The sequence below is a fragment of the Marmota monax genome, unplaced genomic scaffold, assembly GCF_021218885.2.
Source record: "Marmota monax isolate L192 unplaced genomic scaffold, Marmota_monax_Labrador192_F-V1.1 WCK01_AAM20220418_F8-fsc01400, whole genome shotgun sequence".
Classification (NCBI taxonomy): Eukaryota; Metazoa; Chordata; class Mammalia; order Rodentia; family Sciuridae; genus Marmota; species Marmota monax.
The window spans coordinates 44,851-68,983 of NW_026693443.1; the positions used below are offsets into that span (position 1 = coordinate 44,851).

At 39.0% G+C, this 24,133-nt stretch overlaps 1 protein-coding gene across 1 annotated transcript in view; it reads right to left on the minus strand.

The window, feature by feature from the left end:
- Window positions 1-13,515, minus strand: part of LOC124101527 (mitochondrial Rho GTPase 1) — a 36,931-nt gene extending 23,416 nt beyond the window's left edge. Inside the window, exon 1 of the mRNA XM_046457543.1 lies at window positions 13,044-13,515. Coding sequence (XP_046313499.1) covers window positions 13,044-13,515 — 472 coding nt within the window. The remainder of the gene's footprint in view (window positions 1-13,043) is intronic.
- Between the last annotated feature and the right edge of the window lie 10,618 nt (window positions 13,516-24,133).

A 24,133-nucleotide genomic window follows, 5' to 3' on the forward strand; every position in this document is an offset into this window, starting at 1 on the left:
ATTCAAACATTACTCCCTCATTCATCCTTGGGGGACTTGGTTTTTCTGGTGACTAACCCCCTTCATGAATGAGTTACCTCAATAGGATGAACTCAAGTATGGTTGAAGGGGCTCATTATTCATAACAAAAACACTCCTATCATTAGGAAATTCAAAGCAATTTTGAAGCTCTGTGCCAGAAATTGGGGACAAAGACCAGATGTATCATGTTGTATATCACACTTTCTAATGTTATTTGATTTCAAAAACAATTTTTACTAAAAACAAATTGAGCAAAATAATTTTGGAATTTTTAAATTGCCTCAGCTCTTACCTGCCATTTATAGTTCTCCAGTAGCACTTTTTTTTTTTTTTTTTTTTGTATCAGAGATTGAACCAAGGGTTTGCTCAACTACTGAGCCACATCCCCATCCCTTTTTAAAATTTTCAGGGTCTTGTTAAGCTGCTTAGGGCCTCGCTAAATTGCCGAGGCTGACTTTGAACTTGTGATCCTACTGCTTCAGCCTCCCAAGGCTGGGATTATAGTCATATGCCATTGCACCTGGCCAAAGAATACACATAACCTGACATTCTTTAGATAAATTTCAGTTACCATCTGTAAGTTTAGAACAAGCCAATTTTTACTATCAAAAATTATTTTTAAAATAGTATTTATTGACCTTTTCTAGTAGTAAAACTTTTATTTTAGAAAATATGAAAAAACAAATAATTACAGTTACTTTTACTTCCGAGATAACCATTCTTGGTGTTCATATTCTTTTTTTTTAATATTTATTTTTTAGTTGTAGTTGGACACAATACCTTTATTTTATTTATTTTTATGTGGTGATGAGGATCGAACCCAGGGCCTCGCACATGCTAGGCAAGAGCTCTACTGCTGAGCCACAACCTCAGCCTGGTGTTTATATTCTTGCAGGATTTTTCCTATCCACATTCATAATTATAAAATGTGATCATAGGGGCTGGGGTTATAGCTCAGTGGTAGAATGCTTTCCTAGCATGTATGAAGCACTGGGTTCAATCCACAGTACCACAAAAAAATAAAATTAAATTAAATAAATAAATAAACAAACAAACAAATAAATAAATAAAGGTATTGTGTCTATCTTCAACTAAAAAAAATTTCAAAAACGTAGTCATATTACATGTGTTGATTTATACCTGCATAAATATGATTTTGAAAAGTACAATGGGGCTGGGCATGATAGTGCAGGCCTGTAATTCCAGCAGCTCGGGAGGCTCAGGCAGGAGTATCAAAGCCAGCCTCAGCAAAAGAGAGGTGCTAAGCAATTTGGGGAACTGTCTCTAAATAAAATTAAAAAATTGGGCTGGGAATGTGGCTCAGTGGTTGAGTGTCTCTAAGTTCAACCCTCAGTACCAAAAAAAGTAAAATGGAGCAATTTAAACCTCCAAAATAATTATGATTGTGGGTTATAATTCATAAAATAGAAATCCATGAGTCCATAAATATATATGAATCAGAAGGGAAAGTTTTCCATGTAGTAGAATTCTCATTAGCATAGAAGTACAGATAGAAATAGAAAATTAGTACTATCCAGGCATGGTGGTGCACCTGTAATCCTATTGATTTGAGAGGCTGAGGCAGGAGGATTGCAAATTCAAGGCCAGCCTTAGCAATTTAGCAAGGAACTAAGCGGCTCAGGAGGCTGAGACAGGAGGATCACGAGCTCAAAGCCAGCCTCAGCAATAGTGAGGCACTAAGCAACTCAGTGAGACCCTGTCTTTAAATAAAATTCAAAATAGGGCTGGGGTGGTAGTTCAGTGGTCGAGTGCCCCTGAATTCAATCCCCCGTTGGCCCCCCAAAAAATTGAACTGAACTGTAGTACACCCAGTAGATATCAGAGAATTAGTGTCAGAACACAAAGAGAAAGAAAATTTTGTATTTATTAAAGTAATCTATGGGGGCTGGGGTTATAGCTCAGTGGTAAAGCACTTGCCTGGCACATGTGAGGCACTGGGTTCAATCTCAGCATCACATAAAAATAAATAAATAAAAATAAAGGTATTGTGTCCATCTACAACTAAAAATAAAAACAAAATAATAATAAAGTAATTATATCTCAAAAACCTGCAAAACATTGTAGCACATCTTTTATCCAAAAAGAGTAGTTATATATATACACACACACACTCATCCCCTGGACCTAACAAGGAAAAACACTAAAAGAACATACAAAGAATATTAACTTATATGTCTACATGATCCATCTTTTTTGTGTAGAACTCAAACTATTAGTTCATTTGATAATTATTTACCTGGTTGTCTCCTAAGTACAAACTTTAGCCTTACATACTACATGGGAATAATATGGAAAATATTAAAAACACAGAAAAAAATCACCATAAAAGAGGTATGTTCAACCACTCTATTTAAAAGCAAAGAAGGGGACAATAGGGGAGAGGAGGGAAAAACCAAAAGATCTACTTCTCCTAGAAGTCTTTAAACATAGCAAGAAATCAAGTAACTCATTTAAGGGCTGGGGGTGTAATTCAGAGGTAGAGAAGGAACTTAGCATATAAGAAAACCTGTGTTCAATCCCCAACACACAACACTGTCTTAGGAATGTGTTGTGCCTAGGCAACCTTCAATCACACCAATGGTTTCCTGAAGGACTACCCAAACCAGCTATTAAGCATTTCCAAGAAGATAAGGAATAATTATTTAACTATCACCCATAGGAAACTCCTCAAGGACAGAGAATATGTCTTTCTTGTTCACTCCCTCACTCCCAGCAAATCACAAGGCACTTGGCCCTTAGTAAAATGCAGCTGCATAGCTTATTGGTTAACAGCACAGATTTGAAAAGGGAAAGAAGATAACAAAATCAAAAGAGAGTTTCAACTGATTGGTAACTTTTTTTTTTTTTTTTTTTAATTTTGAGACTGGGTTTTGCTGAATTGCCCAGGCTGGCCTCAACCTTGTGATTCTTCTGGTCTCATCCTCCTGAGCTTCTGAGACTACAGGCATGTGCCACTGTTCCTGGGGACAGGTAACACTTTTAATTTCTTAAGTTAAGTGATGGGTATTTGTTTTTGTTGTTTTGGTGACACATTCATAAAGAAAGAAAGAAAAGAAAAAGAACACAGGCTTTAGAACGAGACAGAATTGGACCAAAAATCTTGTTCTGCCATTTTTTAGCTGTGTTTTCTGGGGCAACTCATCAAGACTCAATTTTTTCAACTATGAAATTTAGTACTGACAACCCTCATAGAATTGTTAAGAGAATTAATTAAGATGACAGCTATATAATGCTTAGTACAATAACTAGCATGCATTAAGTATATAAATGAACCTGGAGGCAGGAGGATTGTGAGTTCAAAGCTAGCCTCAGCAACTTAGTGAGACCCTAAGCAATTCAGCAAGACCCTGTCTCTAAAAAAATATATATATAAAAGGGCTGGGGATATGGTATTAAAGCATCCCTGTATTTAATCCCTGGTACCAAAAAAAAAGAAGTGTATGATACTTCTTAACAATTCTTCTTGGAATGATGACAAATTTGAATTAAAGGAGTTACATGAGGGCCTTTCTGGGCCAGAAAATATGGATTCCAGAATCAGCTTTTCACTATTATCAGTATGATCCTGAACGGTTACTGACTCTCTTTAGGCCTCAATTTTCTCATTAGTTAAGTCAGTTTAAAAAAAAAAAAATGGACTACATGCCATCTAACTGCTTATATTATATGCTTTATCAGCACACCTAGAAAACAGGTGTGTAAAACAAGAAAAAATGCATATTATATTAGGTAAGATATAGTATTCTAGAAATGACAGACACATCCAAATTGTCTGTTTTACTGTGTATGGGAAAGTTATGTGGCAAGACCATTCATCTATCTATAAGAACAAAGTAGGACTCAACAAGCCAATGCAGAGCTCAGGAATTTCTAGAACTTGCTGACTTATATACAACATTTCAAAGTCCTTTTTTCTTATATAACTCCCTTCATAATGCCCTTGCTTAAAGTCCCAGCAACCCTAAACCTTCAGATAGTTCAAGGTAGTATTTCTCTCAACTTCCATAATATCTATCCTAATTCCACATGATTATGCATAACAAAAGATAAACATCTCTATGATCTTATCTCTGACCTACTATGTTAAGAATGGGAAAAAAATGGGCTGGGGTTGTGGCTCAGTGGTGGAGCGCTTTCCTAGTATGTGCAGGGCCCTAGGTTCAGTCCTCAGAACCACATAAAATAAATAAATAAAATAAAGGTATTGTGTCCAACTACAACTAAAAAAATAAGATATATTTAAAAAAAAAAAGAATGGGAAAAATGAAGCACACATTCAAAAATGGTTCCAATGATGCTCCTTGGTAACCAAGAGGAAAACAAGTCCTATTCTTGATCCTTGAGAAATTTGCCTACCTTAACACCCATAATTTCTTGATTCTTCACCTAATATCCTTTGAAGAAATTTTGCTTATGTCCCACCACTCCAAGGTCCTCACCAGTTTCAGAAGAAACTACTACACAGTGCTCAAAATTAAGTGAATCACCTACAATAAAAGGCTACTAGTTTCCTAGAAAGTGATGGATTTACTGCTCCTTAATCCAAATTGCTTAGGATCCCCTAGCAAAATTCAGGCTTGCAACAGGTATTCCATGTTATCTTCAAAGTCCCTTCCCCCTCTATGACCCTTAAAACTCAACCATTCTGGGGCTGGAGCTGGAGCTCAGGGGTACAGTGGTAGAGCACTGGCCTAGCATGTGTAAGGCACAGAGTTCAATCCTAAGCACCACATAAAAATAAATAAAATAAAAGTATTATGTCCATATACAACTCAAAAAATCGAAGAAGAAGAAAAAAAAAAAATCAACCATTCTTCCTCACTTCTCTCCTTTTTTTTGTTTAGAAGAAATCAGTGGGGATTTTTTTTTTTTTTTTGAGAGAGAGAGAGAATTTTTTAATATTTATTTTTTAGTTTTCGGCAGACACAACATCTTTGTTTGTTTGTATATGGTGCTAAGGATCGAACCCGGGCCGCACGCATGCCAGGTGAGCGCACTATCGCTTGAGCCACATCCCCAGCCCACCTCTCTCCTTAACACATTATTAGAACAACTTTTTCCTGATCATAGTCTCCTACTTTTCACAGAGACCCCCTATGTCTTCAGCAATATTTTCAGAACAGAAAGACCAAAATTTATTTGGAAATTCTGATTTCTTCACAGCTCAATTCATTAGTCTGTAGGGCAGTTCTGGCTGCCTGAATAGCAACAAGCTCCTGCCAAGGTACAAAGCTGCCATCAGGTCTATTCCAACAGGGCAAGCCTCAGAGACATTGTGAAGACCAAAATAATCAGCTTTACTTATGTTTGAAGAACTGAACATGCACATGGACAATGGTATCAAGACTGGGGATAATTCAGTGTAAGTTACTTCTATTGTTTATGACTTTTTTTTTTAACTACATTTAAAAAAGAAGCATGACATTTTTCTTTATTTATGTTTTGCTTCATCTGGAAAAGAATTTGAGGCAATTAACAACACTATAACACTTAAATCCCACCTAATTTGTGAAGTCATTGGATAATAAAAGACTTTAAAAATCAGAGAACAGGGCTGGGGTTGTGGCTCTGTGGTAGAGCACTTGCCTAACATGTGTGAGGCACTGGGTTTAATTCTCAGCACCACATATCAATAAATTAGAAAAAAAAAAAAAAAAAGGTCCATCAACAACGAACCAAAATATTTTTTAAAAATCAGAGAATACAGCTGCATGCAATGGCACAAACCTAAATCTCAGCTATTCAGGAAGCTGATACAGGAGGATCTAAGTTGCCTCAGCAACTTAGCCAGATACTATCTCAAAATTTAAAAAATAATAATAAAAATGAATCAGGCACAGTGGTGCCTACCCGTAATCCCAGTGACTCAGGAGGCTGAGGGAGGAGGATTATAAGCCTCAGCAACTTAGTAAGGTAGTAAGCAACTTAGCGAAACCCTGTGTCAAAATTAAAAATGGCTGGGAATGTAGCTCAATACTAGAGCACCCATGTGTTCAATTCACAGTGCTAAAAATAAAAAAATTAAAGAACATGAATCTTCCACATAAAGAGTGATTTCCTTTTTTAAAAAAGTTCAAAATTAGAACAAGAGAGATGGATTACAATGAATTTAGGAATATATGAGCACATTTCATCAATAATTTTACTTTTATAGGGCATTGAAATGATAGTTACTTTAATGAAGGATTACAAAGATATAATTTACTTAAGAAATGCTCAATGAATCTAAACTAGGGCTTTTTATTTCCCTTATGGCCTACCTATAACCCTGTAAGACTACAAAAGAAATAATGTAGCAGTATGTTTAGAATTAAAATAGGCCTCTTAAAGCTAATTTTAATTGAGAAGTACCCTAACAGTAATAAAAACATTTTAGACTATCAAATTTTAAAATCCACGTAAGTCAGTCTACAATCTAAAAGAGGTCCCTTGGGGCTGGAGTTGTGGCTCAGTGGTAGAGCACTTGCCTGGCATGTGTGAGGCACTGGGTTTGATCCTCAGAACTGCATAATAATAAATAAATTGTGTCTACCTACAACTTTTTGGAGGGGCACTGAAATGACAGTTACTATAATCTATAATTTAAAAAAAAAGAGGTCCTTAACAATGGCAGTTATGAGTATATTTTCTGCATATTTTTAACTGCTCCAGAAAAAAAATCATTTTCATAAGGGCATAAAATTCCAAGCTCTTCTTAAATTATTATACTAAATAAATGTTATATTTAACATAAAGATTGTAGTGCAAATATTATATATAAACATTTTAATAATAAAATCTATAATTTATTACAAATAAAATTTTATAATGAAATAAAGTACAATATAAATTCATTTGAAGTAAATACTTGATGTAAGTATTAATATTAATGTAGAAAAGAAAAAAATTATTCTTTCTCAGCCAGTTATTTAATGTTCTCTATTTCTTCTATTTTGCCTGAGAAATATTGAAGTGATCTACTAAAAGCAAAGCCACAATTACAACCAAAGACAGAGGCCTGTGATTCATCAGTTCAACACCACATGCTACAGTTCTGAGACTCCCAGCTTCTAAGTAGGTCATCCATGAAAAATATAATTCATTACTATAGAACAAATTATCTAGATTTATCCAGTCTACAAATTCCTTTGTCTTTTCATCACATCTTGTAAACTTCTAGTTCCAAATGACAGTAAAGTCCTGATAATCATGAAGCAAAAATAACATTCTGAGGTTCCAGTTACCACCCTTTTAGCCATATTGCCTACTTTCTTTTTTTTTTTTTTTTTTTTTTTGGTAACAGATACCCCTTGCTGCACCAAGTGACAAAAGAACTAACGCCTCCTTTTTATTTGTTTCTTTATTAAGAAGAATTGTTGGCCCTTCCTAAGTTACTGTAATTAGAATACATGGAGGAGGCAAGGGTGACCGTGGAATTATATTTGTAACTAATAATCTTTAGTATTTGTAGAAGGAAGATTTCACTGATCATATGCAGATGATACAGGACAAAGGCTGTTCCACTGCTACAACCCATCCCTCTCCTTCAAACCAGATCAACACTCGTGCCAAGCTGGTGCCAAAGGAGCAAAAAGACAGTAGAAAGCAGGTTTCAATTTATGTGTGAGCATGATATAGAAGACTCTATGTACAGAACAGACTATGCAGAATGAACTCTATGTATTCAAACATCCTGAGCCGCAGAATATCATCTAGATACATTATATGTAAACACAGTGTAATTGAAACTGGAGCAGTTTATTCTTTAAATAGTATTCCAACAAAGGTCAGAATGGAAAGCAATAAGGCTTTAAAATTACCTTAAAAGGCTTTTTTTCCCCTAAAATAAATGCCAGCTTATACCTGAAGTCTCTTAAACTCAAACCTACTCTACAGCTAAAGAATCATTCCTCAACCACTTCCATACTCTAGAAAAGCCTCTGATGTTTCAAGGAAAAGCTGATTTCTTGACAAGGACTAGAATTCCTGGCAGCCAAAACATGAACTAGACATGGCATTGTCATCCTAACTCACTGGTCTACTTTTACTGCCAGAACACAGAAATCTCCCAGTGCCTCCCACATGACAGGCAAGTGCTCTACCACTGAGCCACAACTCCAGCCCCAAGCAACTCTAAGGAGCTGGGATGTAGCACAGTGGTAGAGCACTTGCCTAGCATGCTCAAAGCCCTGAGTTCAATCCCCAGCATCACATGGGATGGGGACACACACACATGAGCTAAGGACACAAAAGGAGAGAATTGGAAGAATGCTACTCCTTCATATCATAACAATGACTACATGAGCCTGGATTTAAGAAAGGAGAATGATGCAGAAGCTAAAGGGAAATTAGGAATTTTCAAAAGGGGATCTCATGAAAATAGAATGGAGACCAGTAGAGGAAGGGTGGGAAAGGGGAGAGACTGTGAAATGAAATCAACCAAATTATTTATTCTATGTGCATGTATAAATGTATCACAATGAATCCCATTCTATGAATAATTATAATGCACCAATTAAAAATAAATTAATAAATAAATAGAAGGAAAACCAGTAGAATTGAGGAAGGAGATGAGAAGGAGGGAAAGGGGAAGTATGCGGGAATGAAATAGAGCAAATTATGGTACATGCACGTATGAATATGTCACAAAGAACCCCACAATTATGTACAACTATAATGCACTAATAAAAGTATAAAATTTTTTTAAAAAGAGAGAAAAGGGGAATGATCACATTTTTATGAATGAGAGGAGTCATTTGGAAAAAGGAACTCATTCAACAGACACTTGAATGCTTACTTTGTGCCAAGTCTGTTCTAGCTGCTGGAGAGAGAGGAACAAATAAGACAAATCCCATGCCTTCAAGAAGCTTTCTTTCGAGAAACAGGAAAGCAAATGAGTAAATACATTCGGTAATGAGGATATTTCCCAAATCAGGGCCTACTTGTAGAGAAATCAATGAAGGAGAGTAGCATGAGAGTGAAGCAAAGGCAAGATTGTTAAGAGTCTCGGAGACCTGCATTTAAAAAGTCTGGGCTTTAAGTGAAAGTAGAATTTTTAAAATGGGTAACAAGATCTGAGATTTTTTTTGAAGGTGATTCTGCCTGCTTCACGGAGAATGGACAAAAGTAGGAGGGAGACCAGTTAAGGAGATATTGCAAAAGTCTAGGCCACAACAACTGAAGCTTGAACTAGTTTGGGAAGTTGGGGAGATAAATTAGGTAAGACAAACCAGGTTAGAGGTACCAGATTCTTTGGAAAACAAAATAACAGTTCCATTTTCTTAATGACTTTTACCAGTAGAAGACAAATATATCTCAAGCTTTCATTAATCTACTAATGTAGCAACATGATTTAGATAAAAGGGTAATACAGTGCTTGCTAATTCTACTGTAACAAGGATACCTGTTAAGTATACTAAAGCAAATCTAGTTAAGCATAAATTCTAGCCAACAAATTGACCATGAAAAATTATGCCCTGAAGAACTGAGTTCTGTGTGAGTGTATTTTTAAAGATTTTTAAATTTTTATTTTGGCTTAAAAATAGTAATTGACTTCTGGTCTGGTCTGAATAGCATTTGCTATGTTCAATAATTAAGCTAAGATACATATTACATTTAAGACACTTTCACTTTCTCTGTAACAAATACCTAAAATGTATAGAGAGACAAACTTCTTTGATCTAAGCTAAATAAACATTAAGCAATTAGCATTAAAGCCTAGATAAATCAGAAGTGGGCCAAAAAAAGATCCATTGCACCTCAACAGTACAGTAGAATGGTTTAGCTAATAGAATGTTGAAAGTACTCATAACTATTTCAGAACTTCAGTGAATGAAGCTGCTACTGCACGGTTCAGGGACAGAAACTGACAGCAATAAAATGTAACAAAGTGATACAGAATGAAAGAACAAGCTTTAAAACAATAATACCAGAGAGGATGCTCCATTTTCTTTACTTTTCTGTTCGCCTTGGCATCTGAAAACTATGCTCACTTAAGTAAGCAAGTGATAATTCAAATTGCTACCACTGTTTTCTAATATTAGTAGTATAGATAAATCCATGTATCAGATCCATATTAAAATAGCTTTGGTCACACTTAAAGAGCTAACAACTGACAGATACTTACTTTAAATCTCCAAAAATAAAGTCTCAAATATTTCCCCCCAAACATCAGCTTTTTTAATGACTAAATAAAATTATATACTTTAATTAAATGTACTCTATTTCTAATATTTCAAAAATGAATATTTACATTTATTTATTTATTTATAGTAGATGACCTAAAGCTTTTGGTTTCAACCTCTTTAAGTATCACCTTCAAAACACAAGACTTTGTCTTGTGTCAAGTTTCCCCCTGTAATCAGAAAACTCTAATATATAGTTTTATCAACTCTTTTACTTGCTTTCATTTCTACAGAATACAGCTTGTGATTTTTGTAACAAATATTTGAATTACTTTACATATTTCCTTTTTTAAATATTCTTTTGTTGTTGATGGACCTTTATTTTATTTATATATTTATATGTGGTGCTGAGAACCGAACCCAGTGCCTCACGTATGGGAGGTAAGCACTCTACCACTGACCTACCACCCCAGTCCCTATTTTACATATTTCTAAATAAACAACACCTTTAATGTTTTAACCAAAATGTCTGAAGGCTGATGATGTATCTTACATATTGACAACTTTTTTTGTAATATTTATTTTTTTTTTAGTTGTAGATGGACATAATACCTTTATTTTATTTATTTATTCATTTTTATGTGGTGCTGAGGATCAAACCCAGGGCCTCCCACTGCTAGGTCAGCAACTACCACTGAGCCACAACCCCCGCCCCTATTGGCAACATTTCTATTTAGATCTTTTATATACCAACAATGTGGAATTGCTTCCTATATTCAAAACTAAACCTAGGATCTTTTTTCCCCCAGAGCTGGGGACTGAACCCAAGGCCTTGTAGATGATAGCATGCAAGGCAAGCACTCTACCATTGAGCTACATCCCCAACCAGAGTTTTCTTTTTCTAAAAATTAGCATAAAAATTACTGTACTATAAACCCATTTCAAGATACAGTTAAGGATCGGCTTTCTAAGCAAGTCACCCACTTTCTCTAATCTTGCTCCAAATGCATCTTCATGAATCATGTTAAATAACACCTTTCTGAAATTTATCAAGAAAATCCATGAAAAATACAATTAAATACAGTTATAACTTAAAATTCATTAACTGCAAACTAAACATAAACTATGGCTAAGCTTGCTTCCAAATTCTGATTCTAAAGGAAGATATCTCCAAACAGCAGATGAACAGAAATTTCAACAAACAATTCAGAGAGTAAAAATATGTTAACTTTCCAGAGCACATAGCAGAGACCTCAAATATGTAACGTAGTTTAGGGAAAAAAAAAATGCTTAAAATCAGCAATGGCAGCCAGATGCAATGGCACACACCTGTAATCCCAGAGGCTCAGCAGGAGATCATGAGTTCAAAACCAGCCTCAGCAATTTAGCGAGGCCCTAGCAACTTGGTGAAACCCTGTCTCAAAATAAAAAATAAAAAGTGCTGGGGGTGTAGCTCACTGGCTAAGCACCCCTGAGTTCAATCCCTGTTTAAAAAAACAGCAATGGAGCATTAATTAATGATTCAAAACCAAACAACTCCAGCCCTCCCTAGCCTACTTTCTTTATATTTTAATCCTGGCAATTGAGTGATGTAACTGACACAATGGTATTAAGAAGTCCCTGCTGCTGGACATCGTGGCACATGCCTGTAATCCCAGCAGCTCCCGAGGCTGAGGCAGGAGGATCGTGAGTTCTCAAAGCCAGCCTCAGCAATTTAGCCAGGCCCTATGTAACTCGGCGAGACCCTGTCTCTAAAAGGGCTGGGGATGTGGTTCAGTGGTTGAGTGCCCCTGGGTTTACCCTAATACCAAAAAAAAAAAAAAAAAAAAAAAAAAGTAAAAATAAGAAAAGTCCCTGCTGTTCTATCTATATGTCACCGAGCAGAAGCATCTCTCCTTTATTATATCGGCAAAAAGTGAAATCTTAGAATCTCGCGGGGTTGGGGTAAGGAGCGGGTCTTGTGTGTTTATATACCTGCTGGAGTCTTGTATGCCTGCTGATATTTATAAATTAACTACCAAGTAGTCGTGGAATAAAGAATGGTTAAAAAAGTAGGAAGAATTAGGTTTTAGGGTAACTATCATTGACTCAACTAACGGACTCTCCCCAGATAATTATTACTAATTGAGTACTTGGATAACGTGAAGTTGAAAGTAAATGTCCAGTACCAGGAGTTACTCCCATACAAAGCACAAGGATCGCTACGAAACGCCTCCTCCGCCGCCACCACCCGGCCTTAGGGATCGAACACCCGGACCTGGCGCAGGTTAGGCAAGTGCTCTACCACCAAGCTAGACTACAGCCCAACGCTCTGAGTCAACGCACCGAGAAAGCGAGGACCGCCAGCGAGCGCAAAAAGGAGGGAGAGAGAGAGAGAGAGAGAGAGAGAGAGAGAGAGAGAGAGATAGAGAGAGACCTGACCTTGCCCCCAAGTGGCATAGTTCTGCACCCCTCCCCCTAGCTTCCGCGGGAGTCGGCTCCCGCAATCCCAATTGGTTAGGCTGCTGTTCCAGCATCTGCCAGGCAGTGACTGACAAGGGAATCTCCACAGAAGAAGAGAGGGTGAAAGGAGGCGGCCTGGGAAGCGCTGAGGCCCAGGAGGAAAGGACGCGAGGAGGAGCAGGATGAGAGGACCTTCGGAGGGATGAGGTCGGGCGTTAGGGGATAAAGGAGACGAGGCTTGCGAGGAGCATTGGGGACACGAAAGGGAGATCTGGGGAGGGCCCGGGTGCGGTGAGAGGATAAGGGCCGCCGGCGCGTAGCCGAAAGGGAAGAGAGAAGGAGCTGGGAGGCCTGGTGGCACAGAGAGGCAGCCGAGCTGCGAGGGGCGAGGAGGGTCAAGGCTGAGGCAAGAGAAGGACAAGGGCGGCCGCGGCCAGCCCGGGCGCGCGGACTCACGTTCTCCCACCAGCAGGATCCGCACGTCTTTCTTCATGTCGACGGCTCGCAGGGGCCGTGCTTGGCCCGCACGCATGGAGTGAACTCCTCCGGCCAAGAGCGCCCAGCCCACGGCGCCACTCTCCCCACGCTGCCAGCACCACCTGCCAGCCTCTCCAGTCGCTCCGCCCGAACCTCGGCCGCTGGGACCCGCCGCACCTCCTCCTGGGCAGCCTCCCCGCTCGGGAGCCCGGACAGAGCCAGCTCCGCCCCTCCTGCTCCGCGGACGGTGGCGGCCGCGCGAACGACGGCATGCGGCGAGGGACACGCGCTTTCGGAACGCAAACGCTCTGCATGCCTGCACAGCGCCCCCGCCGTCAGGCTTGCGGTAGCGCAGGGACAGGGAGCCTAACCCACCCCTATATGAATACAGCAGCCAGCGATACTCTTTGGTCACCGGATTTGAGTACCAGATTCCCTGGTTTAACCCCATATATTTTACAGAATTGGGAGCGGAGAATTTTCTTATCCAAGGTCACATAGCTAGAGCTTGTCAATGACTCAGAGCAGGGTTCTCACCAGACGATAGGCCCCAGGAGGGCAGCAACCTGCCTACCTGGTTTTTAAGTGTATCCCCATCTTATTAGACATATCCTTCAGAAGATACTTGATTAAATGGGATGACTGGCTCCCAAGGTCTGGCCCTGTACACCACCCAGAGCTCATCACTGTACCTGCTTTTTGCCTTTATGTCTATAAGATACGATTATAAAATGTTAGTTTTTATGCTGTACAAACAGACCAATTGGCCAGGCGCGGTGGCTCATACCAGTAATCCCAGCCTCTCAAGAAGCTGAGGCAGGAGAATCACAAATTCAAAGCCAGTCTGGGCAATTTAAGGAGGTCCTGAACAATTTAGCAAAACCCTGTCTCAAAATTTAAAAAATGAGAAACAGGCTGGGGTTCAATCTTCAGTACAAAAAAAAAACCAAAAACAAAAAACAAAAAAAGAGACCAATTTTTTTTTTTTTTTTGGTAACAAAACTAAGTGACTTTCCTCTATGCGGCTTATTTTATTTGGTACCGGGAATGATTGAATCCAAGGGCGCTAACCACCGACAACATCCCCTGAGCCCCCACCTTTTTGCTTAAGTTTTCTTACAAAAAACTTAAGCTTTTTGCTTAAGTTGCTGAGGCTGGCTTTGAACCTGTGATCCTCCAGTCCTAGTCTGCCGAACGGCTGGGATTACAGGTGCAGCCACCACATTAGGCTATGTGGTTTATTTTATGGCAGGGTCTTCTAATACTTCTCTTGACTAGGATAATGCTAGACACATAAGTGGAAATGGATAATAAACTGTAACTGATTTTTCTAACATTGCCTTAAACTTTCTCCTGACCCTCTTCATCTGGGGTAATTTGTTACTACATCCTAATGCTTGGCACACACTGGGAAATAGATATATAGTAATTTCCCACATAACAACATTTTGGTCAATGATGGACTGCATATAGCACAGTGGCTTTACCTATAGCTCAGGTATATAGTAGGTGATTCTTTTTTTTTTTTCTTTTGGTGGTGGTGGGAGGCAGTGCTGGGGATTGAACCCAGGGCCTGGTGCATGCTGGACAAGCACTCTACCACTGAGCTACATTCCCTAGTAGGCTATACTATCTAGGTTTGTGATAACACACTCTATAATGTTTGCACAATTATAAAATAACCTAACACATTTCTTAAAACATACCCATGTCATTAAGTGGCACAAAACTATTATATATATATATATATATATATATATATATATATATATATATGTGTGTGTGTGTGTGTATGCCAAACATACATCTATATATTGCACTAATGAAACATTGTGCATAATGTACCTTTTTCTATCTAAAATATTACATAATAAAATTTTAAAGGTAATAAAATGTGCATAATACTGATCACACTTCTCTTAGAAGAAGTCATGTGGTCTTCTGCAGCAGTTCAAAATTTCTGACCAATTTCCTGGGTTTGAATCCAGATTCCATCACCTAATAGCTATGTGATCTTGAGTAAGTTCTGTTACTTCTCTAGCCTTTTCCTTCATCTGTAATATATCAATGATAATACCTACCTCTTACTGTGGTTGTGAAGAGTAAATAAAATAATGCATGCTTGGGGCTGGGATGTGGCTCAAGCGGTAGCGCGCTTGCCTGGCATGCGTGCGGCCCGGGTTCGATCCTCAGCACCACATACAAAGATGTTGTGTCTACCGATAACTAAAAAATAAATATTAAAATTATTTCTCTCCCTCTCTCACTCTCTCTTTAAAAAAAAAAATGCATGCTTCTGGGCACGGTATTGCATTCCTGTAATCCCAGCGACTTGTGAGACTGAGACAGGAGAATTGCAAGTTTGAGGCTAGTCTCAGCAATTTAGTGAGGCCATAAGCAATTTAGCAAGAATCTGTTTCAAAATAAAAAGGACTGGGGATGTAGCTCAGTGGTAAAACATTCAATTCTCAGTTTAAAAAAAAAAGATAATGCATGTCAAGCATTTAGGTCAGTGCTAGCCTCAGTGTGTGCTCTATTGATCTCAGCAATCACTATGATCATAAAAGTTCACTGAAAAGTTGCAATCCACAGGTTTTGAGGCACATATGTTATATCACTACAGTATTTCATCATCTTAGCCGTTTGATGTCCCAAACGAATACAGGGGAGGAAACCCTTTGAAAAACTCACTGAGTCTGTAATATGATAAGGAGGGAGATGGGAAAGACATAATCATTGTTAACTGGGAGATAAAGAAGTTATATTCTGGGCTGGGGTTGTGGCTCAGGCAGTAGAGCACTTGCCTAGCACGTGCAAGGCCTGGGTTCGATCCTCAACACCACATATAAATAAATAAATTAAATAAAGAAAAAAAAAAGAAGAAGTTATAAACCATTTGGTTGCAGTGGCACACATCTATAATCCCCGTAACTCTGGAGGCTGAGGCAGGAACTTTGCAAGTTTGAGGACAACCTGGGCAATTTAGTGAAATTTCAAAATAAAAAAAGCAGAAATGTAACTCAGTGGTAGAGCACTCCTGGGTTCTATCCTAAGTACTGCAAAAAAAAAAAAAAAAAGTCATATTCCCGGGTGAATGCAAATAAGGTACAATAAGTCTTTAGAACTCATGTTACTTGTGCCTCCCTTTTCTATCAAATGAAGACTGATGTCTTCTTTGCAGTTGTTTGGGAAATTCCATGAAATTAGGTTCAGTTTCTCCTCAATTTATAATGGAGTTACATCCATGTAAACTCATCATAAATTGAAAATACTGTAAGCTGAACATGCATTCAATACATCTACAGCTTAGCAATGCAGTATACTGATTGATGTGTGCTGGTTAAAGCCTTTGCATTTTTTATTAAGGAAAATGCCTGGTAGGCAGTTGACGCGGGGGAAGAGTTTATTTGGAGGAAATTGTAGAGATAATGTTGGCAAAAACTCCTTTATAAATACTTACTTAAAAATATGGTCTCAAAAAAAAAAAATCTAGACTCATGGGCGGCAGAAAGGAGGCAATGACAAGCACTTTCAGTGGGCAGAGAATATGGTTTAGCACAAACCAAGGCTGGCACTTGCTTAAGTGGGAGAGAAGGAATCTCACATGCCAGAATTTCCCTCCCCTGCTGTGTTAGTCAGCTTTTGCTTTGCTGTGACCAAAATTACCCAACACGAACAACAGAGGAGGGGAAGTTTATTTTGGTTCGTGGTTCCAGAGGTTCAGTGCATGGTGGAGCTGAATCCATGGTTCTGGGCCCAAGGTAAAGCTGATATAATGGCAGAAGAGCGTGGCAGAGGAGTGCTGCTCAGTTCAAGGCAGCCAGGAAGCAAAGAGGGAAGGGGGAAGGGGATGCAGGAAAGAGGAAACCTTCTAGGGCCTAGCCCTAGTGACCCTCCTCCTCCAGCCATGCCCTACCTGCCTACAGTTACAACCCAGTCCATTCAAACAGACTGATTAGGTTCAGCCCTCCCAATCAAAATATTTCACCTCTGAACATTCCTTCCTGCATTAACACAGGAGTTTTTGGCAGACATCTCATATCCAAGCCATACTGCAATGTAAGTTTCCTTTTACAGTCACTCTCCACATCTTATCAGCCCTTGGCTTGCCTTGAGCCTTACTTATGTCCTTCTCAAAATGCTAACAAATATCCACCAGGGGTCATTCAGGTACCATAGAGACAGCAGAGGTCAGTGGTAAAAAGCAAGGACTCTAGAATCCCCCTACTAGGTCTAAATTTCAATTCTGCCAATTATTAGCTGTGCACCACCAAGCAAATTATTGAACCTCTCTGCCAAATGGAAATAACAATACCTCATGGCAATCATTGGGAAGATTAAAGGAATTTTAAAAATGAGTTAATATAATAGGAAATCACTAAGAATAGTGCCTGGTACCTGGTCAGTGATGTGTAAATACTGGTCAAATAAAACAAATTCTGAAGGACATGACATCTGTCCCCCTCTCTGAGCCTAAGGAGAGCCCCACGATGACATACACTGCAGCACCACGTAAGCCAGAGAATGGAGTTGTTGGCAGTGAAATTTACTGTCAGGATATTTCAGATTTATTACAGCATATTAAGGAGATTGGATTATGCCAAGAAGACACATTGGTATCTAGAAGGCACCAATGGAATTTTCCTCTAGAATGCACAGGCTTTGTGCAGCTTCTATGCAGGGAACACTGGGAAGTCAAAGCAAAGTGCTTTTGCCAGGAGATAAAGGGATCCATCTTTTCTGCCTATTAGAGGGAGTACTTGTAACAGCCTCTTTCTGAGGCCCAGGACAACAGAACATCCCAGGCAAGTGTGTAGAAGAGATAGTGTGTGGGAAATGACCCACGATGGGTGGAACAAGGGCTCTGTCTCTGATTGGTGAGTTAGACACAGACCTGGGCAGGAGGCCAAATAAGACTTAGGTTGGCATCAGTCCCACTCTTCAGGCCCATCTCTCTTTGGTCTCTCAAGTTAAATCCAAAGCTGCACCCATCATCTGCACTTTCTCCATATTTGTCTCCCACTCCTTCCAGGAAGCCTCTCCTTTTCCTCCCAGAACTGCTCTTCTAGTGGAGCCGAAAAGTCCAGTGCCTTGAGACCAGGTAAATATTTTATCTTGCCTTTTTTTTTTTTTTGAACCAGGGATTGAACCCAGGGCACTTAACCACTGAGCCACAACCCTGGCCTTATTTGGTGTTTTATTAGAGACAGGGTCTCACTGAGTTGCTTAGAGCCTCGCCATTGCTGAGGCTGGCTTTGAACTTGCGGTCCTCCTGTGTCAGCCTCCCAAGATGCTGGGATAACAAGTGTGTACCACTATGCCCGGTTTATCTTGCCTTTTAATGTGCTTATTCTTGGTTCACTGTTCAAACAGCCATATCCTCTGCATTGTCCTAAAGGGTTCTGGGCTCTGATTTCATCAGTCCACAAAGGAGCTTCAGAGCCAATCCTGGTGAAGGCCATGTGCATGCAGGGACTTTCGCCTCAGAAGTTGTCTTTCTCCTTTGCCTATGCTGTCCACTGCGTGTGCACACTGGACTTGGGTCAGACCGATAGCTTAATATTTGAAATCTGGTTTTTGATATCCCTGTGAAATGACTGGACCCTGAGTCTATAAGATACACATTTCCAGCATTGCTACCTCTAGAGAGAGGGTATAGATTCTGTTAGCTTGATTTGGCTTGAGGGTATATCACTCAGCACAATTTACTAATTTTTTTTTAAATCTTTATTTATTTTAGTTGTTAATGGACCTTTATGTTTTATTTATAGGTGGTGCTGAGAATCAAACCCAGTGCCTCACACATTCTAGGCAAGTGCTCCATCACTGAGCCACAACCCCAGTCCCCACAATTTACTTATTAAAAGGCATTTGTTTATCACTGCGTTGAAAGAAAATTTCCAGACAAGAGTCTCGTCTGTTGATGAGTTTGCATTCAGTTTTCTTTTTAATTTCTCAAACTTCCTTCAGATACACTGGAAAACAAATGCCTCAATTAAAAGATAATTGATATTGAGAGCCCTTTCTGATCATCCTCCCCACAAATAGACTGAATTCCCTTATGGATAGACTCTGAAGTCTCTGCATGTCTTCACTGCTTTGCTAGTCATGCAATGTGGGGCAAGTGACATAATGTCTCTGAAAAAATAAGACTTTACCGGGTGCAGAGGCACACGCCTGTAATCCCAGCAGCTTGGGAGGCTAAGGAAGGAGGATGAGTTCCAAGCCAGCCTCAGCAACTTGGTAAGACCCTATCTCTAAATAAAATACAAAATAGGGGTAGGAATGTTGCTCAGTGATCAAGTGCCCCTGGATTCAATCCCCGGTACTCTATAAAAATAAGAATAAAATAAACTTCATCTGTGAAATGGAACTATCCCTTAAGACTCTATTGAGAATGAAATAAAGTAATGCTGGTAAAGTGTTCATCACATTGCTTAAAAGGTAGTGTGAGCTCACGTGTCACCCCTAACAGCTGCATTTTAAATTTGGAATGCATTTGTTGACTTGCATTATCTTCTTTTTTTTTTTTTTTAAGTGTTCTTCTTTTTTTTTTAAGAGAGAGAGAATTTTTAATATTTTATTTTTTAGTTATTGGAGGACACAACATCTTTGTTTGTATGTGGTGCTGAGGGTCGAACCCGGGCCGCACGCATGCCAGGCGAGCGCGCTACCGCTTGAGCCACATCCCCAGCCCGCATTATCTTCTTAAGGGCAAATTGATTAGCCTGCTCACCAAACTGAAAACTCTGAAAGACAAAATGCATTTAATGAAAATTTTAATTACCCTACATATATTAGAACAAATTTTGCTGACTTATACATACCAGAGTGATTGTCAAATTGTTTTTGGGCCCCAAGCCATTTCTATAAGACCAAAAATTCCATAGAATAATAAATTTTTCATTTCTGTTTATCTCTGCAAAGAAATCACCAGAATTAAATATATTCATAGACAATATTTCAAAAGAAGAAATACGTATAAACACACTAAGCATATATGTGTGTATATATAAACACACACACACACACACACACACACACAGTTGTCCCTTAGTATAGGTGGGGAATTGATTCTAGGAAGACCCCCATATCAAAATCTGAGGATACTCAATTTCCTTATATAAAAATGGCATAGTATTTGCTTATAACCTTTGCAGAGCCTCCTGTATTTTTAAATGGAGATGACTTATAATACCTAATACAATTTAACCACTATGTAGATAGTTTTTATACTGTATTGTTTAGGGAATAAAGAGAATAAAAAAGTCCATACATGTTCAATACTATATATATATATATATGTGTGTGTGTGTGTGTGTATGTATGTATGTGTATATATATATATATATATATATATATATATATATATATATATATATATATATATTTGGTACCAGGGATTAAACTCAAGGGCACTTAACCACTGAATCACATGCCCAGCCCATTTTTGTATTTTATTTAGAGACAGGGTCTCAATGAGTTGCTTAGGGCCTCACTTTGAACTTGAGATCTTCTTGCATCAGTACACCCCACCACCCTCATCCCCAGACACTTGGGATTACAGGCATGCACCACCACACCCAGCTAAATTATTTTATTACAATCTTCATTATTAATATCTATAACACTCAAGTGACACATCACACTTTACACAAGGAAACATATAGGTTAGGCAGGGGTTCCAGAGGCTGAACTGTGAACAAAGGCAGAGAGCAGATAGGAATGCTATAGAGTCACTGTAGGTGTACAGATAAGATTATGAACCAGCCAGAACTTGTTCAAGACACAGAATTGTCAAAGTGCAGGAACTTATTGGAGGCCAAAGGGGACAGATAGCAGTTTCCAAGTGTCAGTTTGGACTGGGCTAAGTATGGTTGTCACCGCCAGGGGAAATCACGCTCTGCAACAGAGATTCAGAAATTCATCACCATGGTAATTATCCTGGGCAAAGCTCATGAAGAGTGACCAGATGACAGAGTCATTGTGCTGCCATTTCCAGTCTCGGGGATGCTCCTCCTTTAATGGGCCTCAGATGAAGGGGTTACTTCATTTGTTGGTCTGGTGTGTTCAAGAAGATCATGGGGGGGCTGGGGTTGTGGCTCAGTGAAGAGCGCTCAGCTAGCTCATGCAAGGCTCTGGGTTCGATCCTCAGCACCACAAAAAAATAAATAAATAAAATAAAGGTATTGTGTCCAACTACAACTAAATAATAAATATTTTTTAAAAAAGAGAAACTCATAGGCCTGGGTTTTCTAATATGAGTTTGATATACCCATGCATCCATGTGCTTCTGATAAATTGGATAAGTTCACAGGTGATTATTTTTATTAGCATGACGAATTTATTTTTTATTTTGTGCCTTCGTTGTGCTAGGCGGTGGTTGTTTACTTTCATAGAGAAGGAGTATAGACATTCTATCTCAGTACTGAAGTTATTTCATAATGGAGTAACTCATGGCAAACTTCTGCTTTATAAAATGAAATAACTCAGGATTAGGCTCCGTCGGAGAACTACTGTTCTACATATCACGGAGAAACTCAGAGCAGGGCGCAGTCTGCTCTCTACAGTCAGCATGGATTACACCCTGGGGCCTGCACCTGGCATCTATTGTGGGGCACCCTTATGGCACTGAACCCTCAACCTGTGGGATCTGACTCTATCTCCAGGTAGACAGCATCAAATCTGAGATAAATTATAAAATACCCCAGCTGGAATCCACAGAGAACTGTTGGCTTGGTGTGAGGGGACACAACCCCACATACCTACGGTCACAGAAGTATTCTGTGATGAAAGTAGAAAATAGGACAGAGAGCACTTTGGGACTTTTTTCTCCTCCTCCTCAGAATAATCTAAGAGAGAAATGATAAGAGTCTGAACCTGGTGTGTGGATAGAAGGAAGAGGAAAGGCAGGATGAGGAGGTAGAATCAAGCGTCAGAACTTGGTACCTACCTTATATGGAAGATGGCAAGATAAAAGAAGCTGTGGGACAAAATTATAATTATCTTATATTAGACAAAGGCGCCAAAAACATACACTGGAGAAAAGAGCCTCTTCAATAAATGGTGCTAGGAAAACTGGAAATCCATATGCAACAAAATGAAATTAAACCCCTCTCTCTCACCATGCACAAAACTCAACTCAAAGTGGATCAAGGACCTAGGAATTAAACCAGAGACTCTGCGTATATTAGAAGAAAAAGTAGGCCCTAATCTCCATCATGTGGGATTAGGCCCCAACTTCCTTAATAAGACTCCTATAGCTCAAGAATTAAAACCAAGAATCATTAATAAATGGGATGAACTCAAATTGAAAATTTCCTTCTCAGCAAAAGAAACAATCTGTGAGGTGAACAGAGAGCCTACATCTTGGGAGCAAATTTTTAGCCCTCACATATCAGATACAGCACTAAACTCTAGGATATGTAAAGAACTCAAAAAGCTAAGCACCAAAAAAATAAATAAATAAATAAATAACCCAATCAATAAATGGGCCAAAGAACTGAACAGACATCTTCTCAGATGTCTGCACCAACCAACAAATATATGAAAAAATGTTCATCATCTCTAGCAATCAGAGAAATGTAAATCAAAACTACTCTAAGATTTAATCTCACTCCAGTCAGAATGGCAGCTATTATGAAGACAAACAACAATAAGTGTTGGCGAGGATGTGGGGAAAAAGGTACACTCATACATCGCTGGTGGGACTGCAAATTGGTGCAGCCAATATGGAAAGCAGTATGGAGATTCCTTGGAAAACTGGGAATGGAACCACCATTTGACCCAGCTATTCCTCTTCTCAGTCTATACCCAAAGAACTTAAAAACAGCATACTATAGGGACACAGCCACATCAATGTTTATTGCAGCACAATTCACAGTAACTGAACTGAGGAAACAACCTAGATGCCCTTCAGTAGACGAATGGATTTTAAAAATGTGGAATATATACACACTGGAATGAATATTACTCAGCAATAAAAGAGAATAAAATCATGGCATTTGCAGGTAAATAGGTGGAGTTGGAGAAGATAATGATAAGTGAAGTTAGCCAATCCCAAAAAAACAAATGCCGAATGTTTTCTCTGATATAAGGAGTCTGACGTATAGTGGGGTAGGGAGGGGGAGCATGCAAGGAATAGATGAATAGAGGAACTCTAGATAGGGCAGAGGGGTGGGAGGGGGAAGAGAGGGGGCATGGGGTTAGCAAGGATGGTGGAATGTGATGGACATCATTATTCAAAGTACATGTATGAAGACACGAATTGGTGTGAACATACTTTATATACAGCGATATGAAACATTGTGCTGTATATGTGTAATAAGAATTGTGATGTGTTCTGCTGTCATGTAGTTAAAAAATAAAATCAATTAAAAAAAAAAAAAGAAGAAGAAGAAGAACTGAAGCTGTGGGAATCCCAAGCATTCTGTCCTGGAGGTTGTCACTGCCCAAAGCCATGAAGCTCTCTCCCCCAGGGCAAATTTATTCTGAAAGGGGCTGGGGATGTGGCTCAAGCGGTAGTGTGCTTGCCTGGCATGCGTGCGGCCTGGGTTCGATCCTCAACACCACATACAAAGAAAGATGTTGTGTCCACCGAAAACTAAAATAAATAAATAAATATTTAAGAAAAAATTTATTCTGAAAAATAGAGATAAAACCACTTCACTGAGCAGGGAAGGAAGATACAGCCCCTCAGTGAGTCAAGCATCTCTGGAGAGAAGAGGACAGAGGAATCTTATTGCACCAGACATCTTTTACATTCAAATTTCCCAAAGGAGCTGAACAAGAGATAATGGAGATGGTTCAAGGACATTGAAAACAGTATCTCATAGCCAGAAAATTTTCTATTTATCTTTCAATCCTGATTAAGACAAGGTGAAAGCCTATAAATTTTGAACATCTGATAATCTCCTTTGGGAGCGGGGAAGGTCCCTAGCAAGCCTCAGTTTCAGAGTCTGAGAGGACAATAACAAGGTGGTTGCATTGCTTCGTTTTGCTTGAAACATGTCTAGGGTTACCTTTCTATCTAAAAACATGCTTCTGTTTTCCATCTACATAATTCAAAG